This window comes from Amblyomma maculatum, chromosome 1 (genome assembly GCF_055883805.1).
Source record: "Amblyomma maculatum isolate TAMU_Amacu chromosome 1, ASM5588380v1, whole genome shotgun sequence".
NCBI classification, from domain to species: Eukaryota; Metazoa; Arthropoda; class Arachnida; order Ixodida; family Ixodidae; genus Amblyomma; species Amblyomma maculatum.
This window is the reverse complement of record NC_139344.1, coordinates 274268399-274286896: the sequence shown is the minus strand read 5'-3', so window position 1 is coordinate 274286896 and position 18498 is coordinate 274268399. Positions and strand designations below refer to the sequence as shown.

Sequence of the window (18498 nt, the reverse complement as noted above, 5' to 3'; positions counted from 1 at the left end):
AATTCCTTGTGTTGCTTGCGGGGAATCGGTGCCGCGACGTGAGCCTTAGCTGCCTTCCTGTCGGCGTAGCGTCAACTAAATATGACAGCCAGCTTGGTTGCTGCCCGTTATCATAATGCCGATTCTCTCTTGTCAATTCACAGGAGACACTCGCTGCAGCATTCATCAATTATTTCGGAGTTATATACAACAAAAAATAAGCGGCCAAGAAAGAAAGAGACATAATAGCGTTGTTATTGGGCTACTGCAGCTAGTAAAATCCATGTAGGCGTTGTTCAATAATAGTGAATACCCACCGAAAATTTTTCAATATTCAGCCCTTACGCTACCACCCCGTTTTTTTTTTCTTCTTTCTTTTTGTTTTCTTTTTTGTTTTGTTTTTGTTGCTGTTTCTGTTGTCGCTTTTTCTGTGTGCCTTTTTCGCGCCATTTTTCCCGGTCTGGCCAATGCGCCGCTTAGCACGACCTCTCACGCGCCCTTCGTTTCTGAACGCGATGTCCGCATTTAGATGGGAAAAATGAAGATAAATGCGTTGTCTCTCCCATGGGTCTGCTGCTGAGCCATGCGGGGCGGGACTAGTAGCTCCCTTGCATCTGTGACACTCATAAGCAGTAAAGTAGAACGAGAGGAAGAAGGTAGACACGCGGTGTGAAAGAGCACTGAACAAGGGTAGAAGGGGGAAGCCTCAGTTCGCAGGTCGAGCTAACGTTTCGACAAGTCAACTTGTCGCAACGTTGGTTCGGCTGCGAACTGAGGCTTCCCCCCTCTACCTATCTTGTCCAGTGCTCTTTCATATCATAAGCGGTAAGGTCATTCCTAGGTTAGTGCCGCTGGGGAAGCCACACCTAAACGACGAGGAGTGGCCATTGGACTCTGCAAGATCGGTGTTGGTTCGCCGATCATTGCTTCGACTTTTGAATCTTACTATTTCGGTTTGGGTGCACACAGAAGCATGCTCACGGACCGACAGAGCCCGAGCGAGTTTCGTCACGCGTTAACAAAAGGCGAACCACCGTTGCTGAAGTCAGCTCCACCGTCAAACACAGAAGCTATATGGTGAGCAAAAGGCAAGAACTTTGAGCTCAAATCCCCTCGGCCACATGTCGTCAGACGAAGAGCTGTAAAGCATGTTTGCGGCTTTTTCATAGGGTCGCTCATCGTTAATTCTGAGGGGAGCGCTCTGGGGACACTTGTATGCGGTCAGCGTCGAGTGTCACGATGTTCGTAGACACCACACTGCAAAAGAAGCGCTATGGAAACTACGCATTATATGTTGCTGCGATCCTTAGGTGTTGCTTATTTAATTACGACCTAGGCGACTACTTTAACCAACTTGGGCTATTCAGCGCATAAGATAATCACTGCGACTACAGTAATTCCCTTATGCGGCTATCTAATTGGCCGTAAAGAAAGATTAACATCCTAATTTATATACACATAAGATAATCACTGAGACTACAGTAATTCCCTTATGCGGCTATCTAATTGGCCGTAAAGAAAGATTAACATCCTAATTTATATACTTTTTTTTTCTGTTTTGCAGTTCATGGAGAAATACACCGCTGACCCACGTAAGTCCATTATACCACTCGACGTTATTTTATAAAAAAGGGGGAAAAAATTCCACTTTCAGCACGTCGAAACGCGAAGAGTTTGGCGTGTGCTACTAACGATTTCGTCAAATGCCGAGTTTTCGCATAAAGATGATGGGCATAACTCATCACCTAGCCTACGAGAAGTAAGGTTGCTGGAAAAATATTCACACAACAGGAAGGCGCATTCTGTGCGTGTGAAAACAACGTCGCCAAGCCATTGCCAGAAGTTTGGCATCCTCTACCTAATAACTGCAGCCCAACTGAAACGTGTGTAGAGCCAGTAACTAAGGTTTAACTTTGTCACGTTCTCATATATGGTCATGTTTAAGATTAATGCGATTACGATAGGAGCTTCATCGGCAAAAAAAAAAAAAATGTACAATCGTTCACAAAAATTTGGTAATTGGTTGGAGGTAAGTGACGCCACTAGACCGGATAATTCCCATTGGCTGGAGGGAGGTGACGTAACTAGACCGGAAGTGACAACTGTATAAGTTTCGCTGTACCTTCAATGCGTCCGCGTCGCCACCTCTGGACACTTTCAGGCAAAAATCTAACCGCAAGCAAGATGACCCGACGATACGCCTGGCTGTGTGCAAACAGACGTGTAGGGGTCCACGAACGCTGCCGTCAAAAACGATACAAAGGTTGATGTAAACGTGTAAACAGCTTCTAATGCTATCCCATTGCCAACATGTGATGTAATTAGATGTTCCTGTGATTTTTCTTCAGTGAGAAGCGCTACCTAAAAATTCATTTTGCATGAACCACTTGATCGTTCCCGTCTCGTAAAAATGGAGTCATCCGTTTTATCTGCTTCCACGCTGCACGATAAAAGCGTTCACAAAAACGTGCGGCTGGAATAATAACATTATCTTCCCAGCTGCCACCAGAGTTGCTCAGTCGGTATACAGTCTGTACTGGTTGTGCAGTCGCAGTCAGTGGTGAAGACGATCAATCTGTTTTCGGCTGAATGAGGTCAACAAACTTTTTCTGGTTCGATGGTCGCTTAGCAGAGAGAGTGAAGGTTCTACATGCCACGGAAACCAAGCGGACAGCTAAGCTTGGGCACTTTGTTCCGCTTTCTTATAAAAATAGAGCACTTAACCAAGTAAGCACCTTCTGATTGCGCTAAACTGTGCAGCTACCGGCGACTAACTGCGCACTCAGGGCATCTCACGTTCCTCTACTGTGATCTACCACAAAAAAAGAAAAAAGTTAATCGCTTCAACCTAAAAAAATGTTTTGTAACTTCGAGACCTGCTTCCAAAACTGTAGCGTGCGATTTACGGGCAGTGTGAATCAGTCATAAGGCTGGGCAAGGAGTGGCAAAGCTGTCGCAGTTTATTAGCCATGCTGCCCCGCCGCGGTGGCTCAGTAGATAGGCGCTCGATTGCTAAGCCCGAGGGCGCGGATTTTGATGGAGGCGGAACGCAAGGCGCCCCTACGCTGCGAGAAGACAGAGCGCTTTAACGAACCGCTGGAGGTCGAAATTAATAAATTAATCGAGAACCCGCCTTTACGGCGTCACTCAAGGCCCATGTCCCTCCAGTACGTTAAGCGCCATATGCCATACATTAGTCGCCGCACCGGAAAGCGTAATTATTTTCCCAGTATTCCTGACACCGGTGCAAGTGACGCCACATGAATTACCTAAAGCGATAAAATACTGCCATTGAGACAACACTGCTTTGTGCTGACTTGTACTTGCGCGACACTTGCCTCACACGAAAGTTATGGCGTGACCACAGCTGCTTCAAAACTCTCGCTAAATGGGGTCCCTGCGACACTAGGAAGTATATATCAAGCGTGAATTGTTGCTTCAATTGGTTGTGTATGCACTCCGCAGAAGGGAACACAGCGCTCACACGTTCATGCGAAGCAATGTTCCGCAGTGCCACAACGGAAAGAATCACCTTTGTTTTGTTTTTTGTTTTTTTCTGATTAGTTGCGTTGACCTTTTTTTTTAAAAAAAAAAAAAAGCTGTACGTGCTTTCAGGAGTCCACGGTACGTTCTCGGTGCAAATAATTTGCGGCGCCTTTAGGTGCAGCGGTCGTCTTTCCGTTCCCTGAGTTTTTCTGCACTACGCACAGATTCGTCAATTAAAGATAAAAATAGCCTGCGCAGTACAAGTGCGAAGCACGAAGGCTCCGTGTCGACCGGAGACGCCTGCGCTCCATATAGGGTTTTTTTTTTTTTTTTGCAAATTTGATTATTGTAGCTGACGTCTTTGTAAGTTGTGTGTGGTTCGAATGCTCCTAAGGGTCGTCATGTGCAAAGATGCCGTGGTTACTTTTAAATAACGGTTAAAGCGGAAGACTTGCATAAATATTATACTGCATACGCCTCGAACTCCTCTCCAGCTCAACTACCGCGCTTATTCGCTTGGTAAGTTTATATGGCGCTCGGTCATATTAATGCAGCGCTCAATCGTCTTCTTGTAAGTGCGCTTTTCGTTGGTCTCGCAGTTCGCGTTGTATCTTGGACATCTGACATGTTCGCTTCGCAGTTAACTTGCACCTTGTAAACGTATAGTTTTCAGCGCTTTCATTTTTCTCCAACGGATCAGTTCGACTTGTAACCTGCCGGGGAGACGTATAGCTGAGACGACTGCCGAGACAACTTCACCGAAACTGACCGCATTAAGTTTGGAAAGACTGAGCCATATTTCCCCTCACATCTGAGTTAATTTTCTGCGCAACCGGCGAAGTGTCAAGTTCCGTGAGTTATCCACATTATTTTTCAGCAGCAAATAATGCCGAGAAGTATAGACGCTATAGCAAAGCGCCATTGTAGTCCACATGTACTAAACGTGCGGTAAGCCACGAAAAAAAAAAAGAAAAAAAAAGCTGTGCTATTTTCTGAATGCAGGGCCAATGTGTGGGTATAATCCCACGGCGCTGCACCGTGCGAAGAGGGTCGTCGGAGGACGAGACGCCGGAGAGCCCGTCCCATTCATGGTACGTATACATTCTTAGTGGTAGCAGCGATGGTATACGAATCGGCTCTTCGGAGACGTGCGCTGACAGATCTATCTGTAAATCAATTACTAAGCAGTGCCACAAACTTGGAGCGAAAACTTGTGGTTGGCAAAAGAGAAAGCTGCCTTCTTGAAAGTCACTCTACTTCTGTGGACCGGCACTAGCCCAATACTTAGTATTAATTTTCAATGAGAACTTTCCAAAATTTCTAAAACGCAGAAAAAAAAAAAAGCATCTTCAAGAACACATTCGCTGCCATGGTGGACGTAAATTATCTGGAAACAAAATTAATAATTAGCTAGCTTGTTCGTGTCCAGTTCTTTTTATTTCGGCAAGAATTTAGTGCGCCAAGAAACAGCATGTACAACCAACTAGGCACAGTTCTCGCTCTCTTAGAAGCGTTAACTATAATTAATAAATCAACTTTTATTTATTAACAACGTCTGATAGTGCCGGGGAGGGGGGGGGGGGGGGGGGAGTAATATATGCTAAACACTCCCGACCTGCCAGTGCTTTTGTGTTCCTGAGTACGCTGAGTAGTTCCGATCGTGTTTCGATGACGCAGACCACCTTGAGAGAGATCACTCCCAGTCACATGTTCATTACCTCTGATCATTGATATCGTTCCAACGACACGTCATGTACACCTTCGCCGAACAGGCACAGCTACGAACAGAATACACCATAAATGCAGGCCATGCGTAATTTAACTTCAATAAAGAGTGGTTTCGTAGTACTCAGATGTCACCACAGGCACCGTTCTGAGCACGTATTTTATTCCTAATGGAGAAAATTATGGATGCCTTCTAATTTTCGACAAATTAAAGGTAATAATTTCTTTACCGTGGCCCACTATTGGTCGCAGCCGAAAGACTTCGAGTTCTTTCACTGCGGTTCAAGAAGAAAGGAAAGCATTAGGAAAGATACAAAAATCAGAGTGCCGAACCGCAATTTTTTTCGGGTTAGGTCCGAGTTCGGGCTAGTTCGAGTTCATGCCTTTGAGTTCAGTTCCAGGTTCGGCTCTGAAGCGACACTCTGTTTCGGTTCGAACCGGTTCAAAGAAGTTCGACTGGATCAGGGTAAAAAAAAAAATGTTTAAACGTAGACGTTTTCCTAATAAGCCCTGCTTTCGCTTCGTTTTTCCTTCTTGAATGACGTCGGTCTGAAAAATCGAAAAGAAACAAATTCTTTTACGCGAGGTGCTTCGACTTAACTACTTGAATTTAGGTAGCGGCAAGAAGTATGCGAACTTACGGCGACAGCCGGGAATTCCGATAAACTGATAAGCTTTGATTGGCCCACTTGCTATTCGGGTATTTGAAATCTGAAGCTGCCTCTTGCATCCCCGCTACGTTCATGTAAAAACGACATTCGAGAACATCTCTATCAAGACAAGCCGTGTATGAGACTGCTACTTACTAACATAAGACGGAAATTTGTCGTACGCAATATCCGCCAGAAGGAGCATTTTTTTTTTCTCCAAGCTGCCAAAAAGGAATGCATTTGGTTCGATAGCATTATAGGAGAGCAGCGTCTGTCTTCATTCTCCAGCTTGGCTCACTTAGGAGGACTTCCCCCGCCACTTGCAGGGAAAAGGCCACACTAAGCCTGATTCAGCAGAATTAAATAAACGAAGCGATTGCGAAGAGAAAACAATAGAACAAATAGATCGGCGAGAGAAATATGAATCCGACCGAAACATTGGTACAATAAATCACTCCTAAATTTTACGTTTTCTTTATGCGAAGAAATTCCGAAAGTTTAGTTTATTTGTGGCTATGCTTCTGAAAGAAAGGCACCAAAATAGAGTAGCTGGTTGGAAGTGTTCGCGGTCAAACATCGCGTCAGAAAAAAAAAAATGTTCAAGACTTCGTTTGCTGCGACGGAAGCATGTATTGACTTCAATTGACGCTCGCTCACATTTTTTATGTCTCTAGTCTTGTCATGCTCTTTTTTTTTTTTTTGCCTTCAGACGCTTTTTTGTTCTGGGTTAATATGTACAGTTCAATATTTTTAGTGATGTTTGATTAATCAGTGCGTCTACCCTCTCCCCCGTCACGGCAGCACCCTCTCATTAAAGGATGGAAATTAAAAACGTCTTGAATCGAGTAACGGCTTAGTTTTGTGCGTGTGGGTGCGTCTTACTACCTCCCAAACCCGCCTTTCCGTGCTTACTTCCGTCGCCTGCAAGTAGCAATTAATGCTCCAATTTTCTAAAAACAAAACTGCTATGGTTTGTAGCTGATGTTTCCGATCGAAAGGTACAAAGTACAGCCGACCCGCCGCACCATGCATGTATGTATCGCGTATGAGTTGAACAGAGCCCAGAAAAGAGAAGGCTGCTTCCTACTGGATGCTTTTGAGTTACAGCATCAATTCCATCAAAACTTTCTGCAAGTAGATAAAAGGGGGGTCTTCCCATGGCCTGATTTTAAAATATTTTATGGTGGCAGATAGCACGTTATGGAAGCGCCAAGATTGTCTTCCAGGCGCCACTCAGTCTCATTTTTTACAACGCAGCTGTTAAATGGAATCAACGACCGGTGGAGGAGTATTAGCGTACGCCTCCTGCAGCGAACACCACGCCGTGCAACCGTGCGTGAAATGCAGGCTTGCTACCTTAATCCGGTATATGTCTACGTGTCTCCGATATATACTGAAACCCAACAAAAGTTAGTTATAGCATATCGTTACTGTGTTTACGACATCAATTATAGTGTTGCCAGGCGACGAACTTTCCGGCTATCGCTTCTAAACGCAAAACACGTTTGCCCCTTATCTATAGTTACCGCCGGCAGTTTCAAAGTTACTGATCAGAAAAAAAAAAAAAAAAAGGATGATGACGGCTGAGGCAAATATTGTAAAAAAAATCGCAAACAGATGCCACATTCTTGTCAATAATATATAAATACCCCCGAATTCGAAGCAATTGGCTCACTGCGTAGCTTAGAACTCTGTAAACAGTGCTATGACCATATAACAGTGAGCATACGGTATACTTTTGATCTGCCCTGCTGCAGAGTCGCATTTGGGGGCAGCGGCGCTATTTAGTGACAGAAAGTCAAAGCGCTGTAACTATAGACGGAGAAACATCTTCATTTTTTTTTTACAATTATTACCAATCGTGACTGCTTATTACCAATAAGCAGCTTTTCTTCTTTTTTTTTTCTTTAAGAACAGAAATCACAAAAATAGAGGGAAGTGCTAAAGCTGACAAAATGTTGAACTGCTGTAATAACCGAGAATGCTCACGGTGTGCAGTCAGGGTTAACAGCTTGAAAATCACCAATTATCTAAAAAAGAAAAAAAAATATTTGCTTAGTGGTCACTTATGCTGTGGGGTGTGAGAGTACGCAAAATGAAAGCGAATGCAGTCGTCTAGAGTGAAATATCGCACCGAATAATGTGACTGCGATGCTGCGTTTGGTCCGAAGCGGGAGAGCAGCATACTGCCATGCATGTTGGTCCGCTAACTCTTCGAAACGTTAAAACAGGTCGCTTAAAGAGCTCGCACTTCGGTAATGGCTGCGCATGCGCAGGATGTCACCGTCCTAGCCTGTAAACGGTAACGCTAACACATAGCGATATGCTGGCCTTTGAGGGATTAAGTAAGTAAATAAATAAATAAATATGTAATAGCTCTTCTGCCGTACAGCGCGCGTCAACGACGGTGGCAGCGTATCAGGTCACACGCCCATTAGATGACCATGAATCACTCACATGAGGGACAAAACGCTTCTCCCTACTTCTCAGAATCATGACATCGGAACTCACGTGAGTCCAGCATAAAAGGCTGGTTTTGTCTCTGCATCAAGTTAATACGCCATCGCTAACCTGACTTCTCAACACATCTGGTTGGTACTCGGGTTTGTGAAATCATCACCAAGACGGCGTTCGCCTCCGCCTCAGCAGTCCACTCGGGCCAGTTCTTACGAGGGGGTACGAGTCCCTCTGAGCCAAGCGCGCCTCCGAAGTAGAAGCTCAGTGGCGATGCCAGGAGAAAGGTGACTGCGTACGTGAGTTTCCGTCGTTCGGGCCGCTCACGTCAAAGTGGCCCGTCTGCGAAAACCCAAACTACGAGGAGCCCGCGGCTCACGGCCTCCGACGCAGAAGCTTCCAACGTCATCAAGCTGTGGAAAAGTCCTTTATAACTTCCATTGGCGTTAAAATGCAAAAATAACAACAAAACTTCGCTTATTCGCAGAAATCACGTGCAACAGCTGCACTGTAATAGCGTATTATCGAGTATCGCAGTCGTGCCGCGAGTTTTTGTTATCTCGTCAACTGGGTACTAATATCTCACTGCCTATCCTAGCACAGTTCTCGGCGGCTAAATGTACAGGTAATATTGTGATTTTCTCTTTTCTAAATGAAGTGTGTCGTGCTGTTTCGAAAGTGAGCCTATATAATATCCCAATTTTGGACGGTTCACGCTTTTCATTCCGGTTCAGTTTTATGATGGCAAAAAAATATGGGTATGGTTCGATTCCGGTTCAGTTCCAGTTTCGGGTTAAGTCTTGGTTCGAAAAACGCACACCCACTGAAATAAAACCATACCATATCTACATGAGGAAAGTTCAAGAAATTTCGCCGTGCTTTGTTGTGATTCTATAATTACCGTTCAGTTACATTTTCTTCTCATGTTTCATAAAATAAACAGAAAACTAGGTTCGCCAGAGCTTTAAGCAGTTCCGCCATTTCATTTCGTCCTTATCCGACGTTCTTTATCGTCCGTGTACGCATTTCCTGCAGGCTCAGTTTCAAGATGTAACCTTGCAATGACAATGTATAGTTGAAGCCGAGTCAGTATGTACCGTGCTTCAAACAGTAAACAACGCTTTGTTCTTGGTCGCCGTATTTAGCGATTCATGTTTAGAAAGCTTATTGCGCATTCTTTTTCTGTTGTACTTGACAAAGCCACTACTTGTATCTATGTCACACATGAGCTGATATCCCCAGACTCTAATTAATTGCTTGTTGTTCTCTTTACGGTACCTACGTCCGTGGTCCACAAGTTGGTTCACATAAGAAAGACCATAATTGATCAAAAATTGCTGTAGAAAGGTGTCTTGCGCAGTAGATAGAGTGCTGTTTTAATTTATGACAACTGCGCAGATCAGTTACTTCAGCTTTAATTCGATACCGGTACTGAAAGACGATCAACCAATGACCGCTTAAAAAGAAAATTATGTTTTATTACGACGTCTCCGAAAAGCTATCTCCGCAGGTCACTACCAGCTATGAAAGAGCGTTACAAACAAAGCAAAAATTAACGCGCATTTCAGCTTGAACGAAGTGACTGTTGCAGTGCGCTGCATTCAATACAAACTATCGAGGTCGCCTGTTTGCAAATCTGCACGCAATGTATATTTTCGCTCGTGCAGGCCAGCCTCCAGAAAAATGTGACCGGACTGTCCAGGCCTTTTGCGTTCTGTGGCGCCAGCATGATGACTGAGAGGCACCTCATCACTGCTGCTCACTGCCTCAAGAAGTGAGTGCTCCTATGCGGCCGCCTGGGTTTGGCTCGGGCCGCAGATGCGGAAAGCAGGAGGGAAACATGGACACGTTACTATAGATTTCTCCTCTGTCCTTGCGCTATTAATGTCCATGCTTCTTGCGTTCCCTCCTGTCCGGTCGTTCTGCATTTAGCTCTTTTTTCGTATAATAATACTTTATCTTTTATTTTTTTTTTAGGTATACTTTAAAAATATACTTTTGTACACTTTTTTTTTTCGTTACTGCACGTGTGTTCTGTCCCTGTTGGCCTCCTTAGCCGTGGTCAGCCGCCATGGCGATAGTGGCAGTAATTGTAAACTGCGAGAAAGCAGCTAGGAGGAAGCATTTTTATATTCGCAGGTGAAACCGCGGTCTCGCGTGCATACAGCTCAGTTGACTACGCTCAAAGACACCCTGCACTATGCATTTGCTCTTAAGCGGGGTAGTTCGCCGCAGCGCCATCTTTTGGTGCCACAAATGAATGTGGCGATGGGGCGCCGCCGTATTCACGTTCATCACACGTGACACGCGGACAAAGGGACTCTGTTACATTGGTATTTCACGAGACATAGAATAGATCTTAGCGCCTTTGCCACCAGACCGTGCAGACAACTGCGACGAAAACGTCGCAAGACTCATTCCCAAAGATTTTTACACTAGCCCTCATTATTCTGACAAAGAAGCGCATGGTGTAAATCTCCCCCATGCCTTCCTCTAAGAGCGGCCCTGTGTTTGCATTGAATACAGAACAGAGTTCAAAGATTATAGGAACTCGACTATACGGCATAGTGACGCGGGATTTGATCCTGGCCGCGGCTGCATTTTGGTGGAGGCGAACTGCAAAAACGCCTGTGTGCGGTCCATCCCTGGTGGTCCAAATTTGTCCGGAGCACTCCATTACGGCGCCTCCCATAGCTCATGTACAGAAAACGCCTCAAGGCTATAGCTTAGCATGTTCATACTCCAACTCTCGAAAGTTATTTTCTTTTTTAGCGCTGGCAGCGGTCTCCAAATGTCATTTGCCTCTTCGCGCGGCTTTCTCTCCCACAAGGCTCTCCTCGCTATAGCCGCTCACACCTCAACGTTCGCGCCAATTCTTGCTCACTATACAAGGCTCACTCCGTCTCACTTCTGTGCAGCTATAGGCTGCACCCGACATTCATCACGGTACAGTTGAGGGTATAAATGTGAAAGCTCTAAAGCCTTGTTTACAGAGCATTTGTGGTGAAGAAATGCGCGCTCAGTGTACATAGTTTGGAATATACAGCGTCTAGACAACGTCGCCTCATGTACTGCAAGCGCTAAAAACCACACGTTGTCACTCTCAGTCATTACTCTCGTTTAGTCATCTGTGTTACTATTTCTGATTCGTTCCAAGCATAGGGCATATACAAATCGGAAACTGCACATGGAGCGGGCAGGTTTTTATGCCAGCGCCGAGCGGAAAGGACAAAACAGCTGCATACGCGGTGGCTGGTTCCACGCTGTGAAGTATGCAGCAGCCCATTTATTATTTTTTCCTTGTAAATAAACAGTGTTCGCGTGAGGTTGTCGTCCTGGTGGTACCGGCGACCCTGCATGAAATATGGCGAACGATCGACCATGTTTTGAAATTGCGGACAAGCCCATTTTTTCATGGGTTGTCCTTTTTTAGCATATCGTAAGCTTTAGATACACGCAACAAGCAATGTATCCGCAGATCGTCAGTCGGCACGCTTGTAGTTTGTGTCATTTACTGTTGAAAAGGCAATCCATCGATTTTCTACGGCGGTCATTACTTGATGCGATCACAGGACAAACTTTAGAATTGAGGTTTTGCGACAGATAAAGAGAATAGACCATTAATTTTCGTCAATATGTGTTCACAACAGTGTCTTACAATATTCCGTAGCTACCTCATAGTTATTTTATTAAACGAACACCGATGCTTTTCTGTAGAATTTCTAACTACTTAGTGCGAGCACCGGGCATGGCTTTAAACAAATACGCATCGGAAGGTTAGACCATTTTCATTAATATGCTTATAACAGTGTCATACAATCTTTTACGGCTGTCTCATAATTACAAAGTATTGTCCAAGAAAGCTGGACATGGCCCGTTCGTGTTCACACACACACACACACACACACACACACACACACACACACACACACACACACACACACACACACACACACACACACACACACACACACACACACACACACACACACACACACACACACACACACACACACACACACACACACACACACACACACACACACACACACACACACACACACACACACACACACACACACACACACACACACACACACACACACACACACACACACATATATATATATATATATATATATATATATATATATATATATATATATACATCTTCCTATACATATTTTCCCTCTCCTAACAGTGGCGCTGCGGACTTATTCTCCATTCTCAATGCTATCCTGAAGAAGGACGGTCCACCGTCCGAAATAAAATAGATAATCGGGAAAGTTGTGTGACATCCTGTATATATATATATATATATATATATATATATATATATATATATATATATATATATATGGCCAGTTATAAACTGGTCATACATAGATAGTTATGACCTAAAATTTACCATACAACCAATCATTTATATCTCACTTTTATTTATGTCAGTTGCGTTGCGAAAGAAAGTGGAACATATAAGTAATTAGTTAATGAAGCCGCACGATTAACTGGTTATAAATATTTATTTTTATTGAGAACTTATGCATGCACTCACTTATCGACGCCAGCACTCTCTTGTCCTGTAGCTCCGATACCAACCGCAAACATCACGCTTCGCGTGTTACAATAAACCGACTTATTGCTGTAGCATGGCGGCGGAGACAGCCTGCACGTGACGGTCGGCTCGGCCCATCACGGGAGGGTTACTTTCGGTTCCTGGCTGCGTTCCCGGTGTTTTGAAAGTGGCTCCTATGACTGATCGGGACAGTTCTATTGTAAACCTAGGCGCCATAGAAGAACGTAAAACTGGGATAGTGAGTAAGGATTCATTTTCAGCAGCGCGAAAAAAACGGGCCGGAGAGCGAATACACTGCGCCTATGCTGTGTTACGCGTTCGCTCTGGTTTTCGTACTACTGCATATGGAGCGCACGCATAGAAATGATGTCACAGCAGTTAATTTTTCACTGTAGCTTTGAATGTGGAAGGGTCCCGAAACACTCGTTTGCGCTTTTCTCAGTAACGCAACCACCTTTCCGCACAGCAAAAAACCTTTGGTACTTTGTTCCGCCTTAATTGGTTTAATATTTCCTTCTACTGTCTATTTAATATAAGCTGTCCACTTCAGCGTGCTTGTACTGCAACCTATGGCGCTGTCTTAAGAAGAGCGGAAATTTGTTTCAGTATTCATTGGTTCGTGCGCATCCAGTCTGTCTGCGACTCCGTACCGTCCCGTATTCGATGCGCTGTTCACACACAGCATTGCCTTGGACTCATAAAAAGGAATTTACAGGCACAGACGCAAAATTCTCGATATAAATTGTGCAGAAATGTGTTATGTAGAAGCCCCTGTAACGTTCTTTATCCAAGCTTCCTTCAAAGTTCGCCTGTATATCCATTTAACTATGTATACACGCAGTGTGTACACGTGACCAGTGGTGCTAACTGCTGTCCATATGAGCTCTGCAGTGCGAATGCAGAACAAGTTCGTAATAATCCATAGTATGCCAACTCCAGAGTGCACTTCTACATGAATTAATCAATAACGTAATTTGTGTGCAACTGAGCTGAACGCGCGCTTGCAAAAGCTTTCTTTCGGTACGTACACTATGGCAATTTGGTATACGCCGTGGCATCAACAAGCATTGGGTGTGGTTTGCTTGGTTCTCTTCCTATACATCGGCTTGTAAAATTACGCAGTAGATCTATTTACTCACATTAGTTTGTCCGTACACTAGGCGGGATTGAAGTGGCTAACGGCGTGCTGATGGAAAATTACAACGTCGGGACTTCTAACAAAAGCAGTTGCTTGCGTTCCATTTGTTGTGACAGTTTCTCCAATGCTGCACTTTGTTATACCAACAGAACTGATTATAGTTATATGTCAGGGCACGCGTAATGAAGCCCAAAGTTGTAACCACGATAACTGTGCGTGAGCGCAAACGACGCTCCACGCCTACTCAGCATGCTGGTGTCGCCCCGACATTTCTTCTCCTGAAATCGGGCTAACCGTTGTGAGAATCGATTCATGGAAGAGTCCCACCTTCGGGCCGCGGAGGTATTGCACTACTTTCCTCGGCAGCGCCACTCAGGCACACGGGTCACGTTCCCTTATCGCGCCTGCACAAACACCCGTATGGCCTGCCCGTTAACCAAAAGCAGCACTCGGCGAACAGACAAGGGATTTCAATGGCAAGAAGGGCGTGTGACCGCACGAAGCCACAGGTGTTCATGGAGGTCGATGGAAGGATCGCGGGGAAATCGTGCGGGCCCAAGCAGCTACGAAGCAGGAAGAAGGCGCTATGCTCGCATGATAACCAACGGGATAATTAAGGTAATCCGACAGTCTACCATGCACCTCCGATGGCCTGAACAATATAGTATTTCCGGAAAAGGTAAGGAGCGCTGAAAAACTTACAGGGTGTATTCACATGACGAACAATGTCGCGATTTTGTTCTCAGCACATAGCTTCAGCGATGCAGGACCGAGTAGATGACAGTAAGTTGATTCCATGCTCGCCGCATTAGCGCAGTTAATAGTGTTAAAGGTCCCGTTCACCAGAAAACTACGCGTCGGCGTGACTAGAAAAGCCTGAGCTCATAACGTTACACATAGCGACGTTGCTTCAAAAAAATTAAGCCAATTTAGCTAAATTGGCCAAATGCGAACTATGTGCGTTACCACTCCTCGTTTCATTTCGGCTCGAGGATAGCGTTTCGAGGTCAGGCTTCAGACAAAGATTGGTGACTGAGATTCTTAGTAGTTGCGAACTACAGAATTTGAGGGCCGCTTCACACACCGGCATAGTGAGCTAGTGCATGGTTGTGTTTGCAGCGCCCGTATGGCAGTTGATGAAGACGGCGACATGCAACGCACAGCACGGGACACTGGCAGTTTAGCACGCGGAGTGATCGGTCACAGAATATGTGAAGCTCTCAGGCCCGCGAAGCAGATTGCTGTTCGAAATTACGATTTATGAAGGTTCAAAACGGTCGGGAAAACGGTGTAATGTACCTGCCACACCCCATTTGTATGGCAGCGACAGTCACATCTTAAACCCATTTCAGATGGTTTGGTTGAGTTTGGTTTGTGGGGTTTAACGTCCCAAAGCAACTCAGGCTGTAAGTTTTAGACAGCGAAACGCACTCTCATTGTGGGTGAGTTTTCTTACAGCGATGGTCGAATCATTTGAGGCGCTCTTATTACGCGAAAGCGTTTACTAGGCTCGTTCAGCAGATAAGCCGTCACCGTGACCCAGAATTCATTCATTCATTCATTTTCGACAGAAAGAGGTACAGAGTACATGCATACATGCATTCAATTTTTCGTTCTGTTTGGATAGCCGAAGCAAACGGCGTATACAAACGACTGACGAGGCCTCGGTATATAGTGTACACAACGCCTCAGAGAATGGCGCGACAATCAACAATAATATAACACTGATAGGGAGGAAAAAGTAAAAAGTAAGTTGAGTTGCACTCATTAGGTGTAGCAGTAGATGATGTTACACGCAGTAACGAGAACAAAACGAATTACAATGACACCGTCAAGATCACAGTTTTGCCGGAAACTGCGGGTAGCACGACTTTAAACGTGAATACAAAGCGCACTGCACTCAGCTAGGCAGAGTAATTTCTTATACATACTCTGCATTGAGAAGGAGATGTTTCGCCCGTTTCTCAAATCCAGATTGTGAATTTGATCCGCGTAGGGCGTCGACTAGCTGGGGGCAAGTATTGAGCAGTTCGGGAATTTGATGGCTAACTAGCTGTGTTGCGTACGATGTTCGAGCTCAGTTTTTAACGTATACTTGCCATCACGTAAACGATAAGTACAATTCTGGAGTCTATAGGATGCAAGAAATGTTTAACCAGCAGATTTTACACCGTGGTACGCCTGCATAGCGAGGCTGGATGGAAACATGTTGATGATTGTCAATATCTTAAATTTCTGCAAGATAGGTGGGATGTGTTCATGTCGTGGTTTATTTGCGATAATTCTTATAACAAGTGTAGTCTTTCAAGATTGGTTCTCGTTGTAGATTCCCATGCTAATATGCAATAATATAGACGGGAATAAAATAATGCGTAGTAACGTTTGCCTTTAAACCAGGTAGGTATCATAAACCTCAGTTGATTCAACATGCCAGTGATTTTAGAAATCTCTATGCTCAACTGCGATATGTGTTCAAATGTTCCTCAAAATATACTCCCAGAAACTTGTGCGCGCTCATGCGTTTCAGAGGTTTCCCTCGAAAAACGAGATTGACAGATACATCAGCAATTTTTGTTTGTTTGTTTCTGTTTTGTTTTTTGCACGAAATAAAATGCAGTTGCTTTTTTTTTCTTCAATATTCAAGTTCAGCTGGTTGCAGCAGAGCCAGGACAACACGCCTCGCAGCCATGTATTTGATTGAGCTATTAAGCTGGTTATGTCACTTCCTTTAAAAAGTATACCTTCGCATCATCTGCATATAATGTCCAATGTTCCAGGTATCTTTACAATATCGTTTATATAGACTAATAATAGGATTGGCCCTAAATTTCGAACACTGTGGAACTCAAAAACGTGAAAAGAAAAACGCAATTAAATAAAATTGTCGCCATTGGGGTTTTCAACCAGGGCCTCTGCCTGACAGGTGGGCACGCAACACGTAGACCACGAAGGGCCATTGGTACCAAGCGTATTAGAGAAGCACATATAGTGACCGCATTGTGGTGCGTATAACTAACCTATGTCTGGGATGTGTACTAACGTTACTGTAAAATTTAAAGAACTGAAATGACTTAAGAGAAATTTTTAAATATCGAGAAATGAAAAGGTGGTGCTAAAATTGCGCTATCGCGTCTAATGTTAAGCCAAAGCTTAAGCATCCTCCCACTTATTTTGTCATTTTGGTAATTCGTTTTTACTTTAAATAAAGTTTTTTTTTTTTCTCAAATGATTCAAATTCAGAAACTGAAACTAAGTCAAATTTTACCGTAATCTCAGGCTCGCCTATCTTTTCTTTGAAAATACGGTTATAACAAAAATTGCCACGCTTAGAAAACCTGCGCGCAAATTCTATGTCAAATCACCAATGAACTAGATCTACATGGTGTATGGATGAAAATGAGCCAAATCCACTCATGAGAACTATTTTGTCAGCTTGAGTCTTATAACTTCCATTGTTGCGAGCATGGTTTCATTTGTTCATTCGCTAGTTATACCTTACGATGCAATGTAAATTGCACCCTTAAGGCGTAACACTAGCGAGGGTACCGTATACACACCCATATATATATATATATATATATATATATATATTATTTTTGCAAAAACGTGTGTTACGCACGCCAAAACCATTCATGCAGCTATATGCACCCTTCAAAGATGGACGGATGCAAAGGTGTAGCAACTCCATAAGGTGTAAGCATGCTTTTACTAAGACGTAAGGTATTCGAGTTTTCAAATTAAAGAATAATTGCAGCATGTAGCTATGACTACGTTTTGTGGCACCATAATCGGAGATATAACTGACTTATTCCCGGTCAACTGCTAAGCGGCCATGACATCAAAAAATTAGCTCAGGTTTAGCTTTAGTTAAACCCGGTAGGAAGCCGACGTAGCTTATTCTTCTTTTTCTTTCTTTTTCTTCTTCTTCTTTTTTCTTTTTTTGCTTCTTCTTTCTCTTCTTTTTCTACTTTCTCTTCTTCTTCTTCTTCGGCGCGGCGTGGCCACCGACCGGGTTTACTCGACGGTTTGAAGAGGGGCCCCATCTGCGGTGCTCTAAAGGTAAAACGTGGCTACCGGCCGGGTTTACGCGACGAGCTCAAACCTGGCGTAGTATTGCTCACGCAATAATATGGACTCGTTCAAATGGCGTATGAATAAGCCAGGGAAGAGCATTTTCTATGGACAAATACACAAGGAGCGCGGCCACGATGCCTTGAATGTATGAATATTGTTGCTTTTTAACACCTTCCAACGACGTCCTCTGCTAATATGTTCCTCCTGCCATTTCACAGTAGGCTTGTTACAGTTAGGTATACTTTTCGTTTCTCTCTTTTTTTTTTATACATTCCAAAAAATAGTACGATGACTATTATGCGGACATTAGACAGGTCATTTCACTACAAACAGGTACAGGCATGTGATGCAAGACATGCCTGGTTGATGGCGCCGTAATTTTAGTGCATGCAGATATTCAGACAGATGGTCGGAAG

At 44.1% G+C, this 18498-nt stretch overlaps 1 protein-coding gene across 2 annotated transcripts in view; it reads left to right on the top strand.

Moving 5' to 3' along the window:
• LOC146206585 (trypsin-1-like) overlaps positions 1 to 18498 on the top strand; it is a 76822-nt gene that overhangs the window by 37118 nt on the left and 21206 nt on the right. Inside the window, exons 2-4 of one of the 2 annotated variants that reach the window (XM_084591325.1) lie at positions 1544 to 1571; positions 4468 to 4556; positions 9962 to 10068. In XM_084591325.1, coding sequence (XP_084447451.1) covers positions 1544 to 1571; positions 4468 to 4556; positions 9962 to 10068 — 224 coding nt within the window. The remainder of the gene's footprint in view (positions 1 to 1543; positions 1572 to 4467; positions 4557 to 9961; positions 10069 to 18498) is intronic. The other variant, XM_084591324.1, reaches the window with a different exon arrangement.